Here is a 2,837-nt window from a genome sequence, read left to right as displayed (position 1 = left end):
AGGGACGAGGGCGGGGGCAATGTTAATCCTCGTTTTTATTTCGGAGACGGGAACGGGGGTGTGCAATCCCATTTCGAAACCTCCATGGGAACACCGTTAATAAATTACATATATATTTACATATATTAATTATATAAATATAATAAAAATAAATTATTTTGAGCTTCTCAAATTCATCAAAAAACATGTTTTTAAGTTGTTAGTATAATATTTTTAAGATGTCATAACTTTTTTTTTTTTTTTTTTTAATTTTTACATGTAAATTTTTGCTACAAATATTATTTGTTACCTAAAAAATATATTATTTTAACCTAAATAACAACTTCTTTTAACCCAAAAAAATCAGCCAACAATCAATCGGGGGTGGAATAACGGGGACGGGGTAATAAAGGGGATTCGGGGGCAGGGCAGAGGTTGCAAGACTGAGCATTTTGAAGGTAGGGACAGAAACAAAGGAACGGGGAAAGTTTCAGAGGCGGAGGCGAGGGATACATTTCCCGTCCCGTTTGCCTGGTTGACTGTTGACCTCCCTATTAGTGGAGAGATAAAATAAATTACAATGGATTGTTATTTTCCTGTCAAGTTTAATTATATAATGTTTCAGCAAATATTGTCATTTTGTAACACAACATTATGAAAATTCTATAAATTACGTACTATATTTTCAAATTCTTTTTCTTATTAACGTTTTACTTCTAAAAATATACAATTATAAAAATGAAAATTATATTTTATAAAAAAAAATAATAATAATGTGATTAATAAATATATGAAAAATACAGTAGGGGAAGCCTATGTGCAAATGGGCCAGCGGATTCAATCCGGAAACCTAAAATGGCTTCTCAGCTAATCACATGGAGCTGGTTCACCACCCCCAAACAACGTAAAACCCTCCATCGCCACTAAATCCAACAACGTAAAACCCTTAACCACCGCTAAATCCACCTCCTCCACCGTCTACCACCACCACCATCTTCACATGATCAAATTCGGAATGCAATTAATTCATTCTGATAAATTATCCTCTCGACCTACCCCTATATCTGCTATAAACGAACCGAGGTACGCTTGATCCCTCATTCTCTCTGTTTATACATTCATTCTTGCACCTGGGGTGGGTTTGAGTTTCGATTCAACCACTTAAAAGACCGCAGATTTTGCTCTTATGGGTATGATTCCGATTTGAGATTCGAAAATATGCTCTCTCTGCGCCTAGGTCGCAGATTTAGAACATACACCACCATTCCAGCCTCCATTACCTCGACTTCTAAAACTAAAACTACTTTGACTGCAAAAGATTTCAAGAAACCCTTAACGTTAGAGGAACCTGCCCTAATTAAGCTCAAGGCAGAAAGAGACCCCGAAAAATTATTTCATTTGTTCAAGGCTAATGCCAATAATCGCCTTGTTATAGAAAATCTGGTTGCATTTGAAGACACAGTTTCCAGGCTAGCAGGCGCTGGGAGGTTTGATTACATCGAGCAATTACTTGAGCATCAAAAGGCACTTCCTCAAGGCAGACGCGAAGGGTTCATAATGAGGATTATCATGTTATACGGAAAGGCTGGAATGATTAATCATGCCATCGATACTTTCAAAGGTATGCATTTATACGGTTGTGATCGCAGTGTTAAATCCCTCAATGCTGCTCTTAAGGTTTTGTCACATTCACGGGATTTAGATGCATTTGAATCGTTTCTCTGCCATATTCGTTGCCAGTTTGATGTCAACCTTGATATCATCTCCATGAATATTATAATAGATGCTCTTTGTCGAATGGGTATCCCTGATAAAGCTTACATGGCGATGGGAGAGATGGAAAAATCAGGGATCACACCTGATGTGATCACATACACTACTCTTATTTCATCTTTCTATAAACTGAATCGAGCAGAAATAGGAAATGGACTTTGGAATCTTATGGTGATGAGAGGCTGTTTACCAAATTTAGCAACTTTTAATGCTAGGGTTCAGTTCTTGGTGCATAAAGGACGCTCATGGCAGGCTAATAGTTTAATGGGTATGATGCGTTACCTTGGAATTTCCCCTGATGAGGTTACATTCAACTTAGTGATAAAAGGGTTTTGTAGATCTGGTTATATTGATATGGCTAAAAGAGTTTATTCTTCTTTACATGATGAGGGATACAAGCCAAATGCAAGAATATATCAAACAATGATGCATTATCTATGTAAAGAAGGTGAATTTGACATGGCATATACAATGTGCAAAAATAGTATGGAAAAGAATTGGTTTCCAAGCATCAGTAGTATTTGTCAGTTACTTCAAGGGCTTCAAGCCACAGGGAAGATTGAAAAAGCTAGGTTTATTTTATCTTTGATGCATAAAAAAGTACCTTCATTTAGCTCAAATCAAATGGGTATCATGGAATCGGTTTTGAAAAAGAGTTGACACTGTTCTATAGGAGGAACCTTTGTACAGTTTTTAATTCTGGTTTTGAGAACAGTTAGTTAATCAAGATTCATTTACAATGGATAATTAATTATCCAGGAAAAAAAAAGATATAGTCTAATATGTTAGGTAAATTTGTTGTACCATTTTTGATTCTTGAATAAGATTTTTGATGGAGATTTATTTGAGAATACCCAACTGGAGTTCTTCTGTTCTTCAACATTTTGTTCTTTCTAACTTAACTTTATCAATCCCTTATGGTTTACATTTAATGTAATGGGATACTAAAATTTTGTCTTGTAGAAAACAGTTAAAGATTGGATCTTTATATTGGTAACATAATGTTTGAATAGAGAAAAGGAGAGAATTGAGAAGAAGAAACTGCGTATGAACTTGCTATAATTGTCCAGTATAACTTTTAACAT

The 2,837-nt window shown here is 35.3% G+C and overlaps 1 protein-coding gene across 1 annotated transcript; it reads left to right on the top strand.

Moving 5' to 3' along the window:
* Positions 1–1,057: 1,057 nt before the first annotated feature.
* On the top strand, positions 1,058–2,621 carry LOC145018670 (Tetratricopeptide repeat (TPR)-like superfamily protein). The gene has a single exon (XM_078976540.1). It carries the CDS (start codon positions 1,198–1,200, stop codon positions 2,410–2,412), a length of 1,215 nt encoding a protein of 404 aa, XP_078832666.1. The 5' UTR covers positions 1,058–1,197; the 3' UTR covers positions 2,413–2,621.
* Positions 2,622–2,837: the final 216 nt, after the last annotated feature.

This window comes from Lactuca saligna, chromosome 9 (assembly GCF_052625555.1).
Source record: "Lactuca saligna cultivar CGN05327 chromosome 9, ASM5262555v1, whole genome shotgun sequence".
NCBI classification, from domain to species: domain Eukaryota; kingdom Viridiplantae; phylum Streptophyta; class Magnoliopsida; order Asterales; family Asteraceae; genus Lactuca; species Lactuca saligna.
Note: the sequence above shows the minus strand (reverse complement) of the source record. Positions and strands in the feature narration are given on the sequence as shown.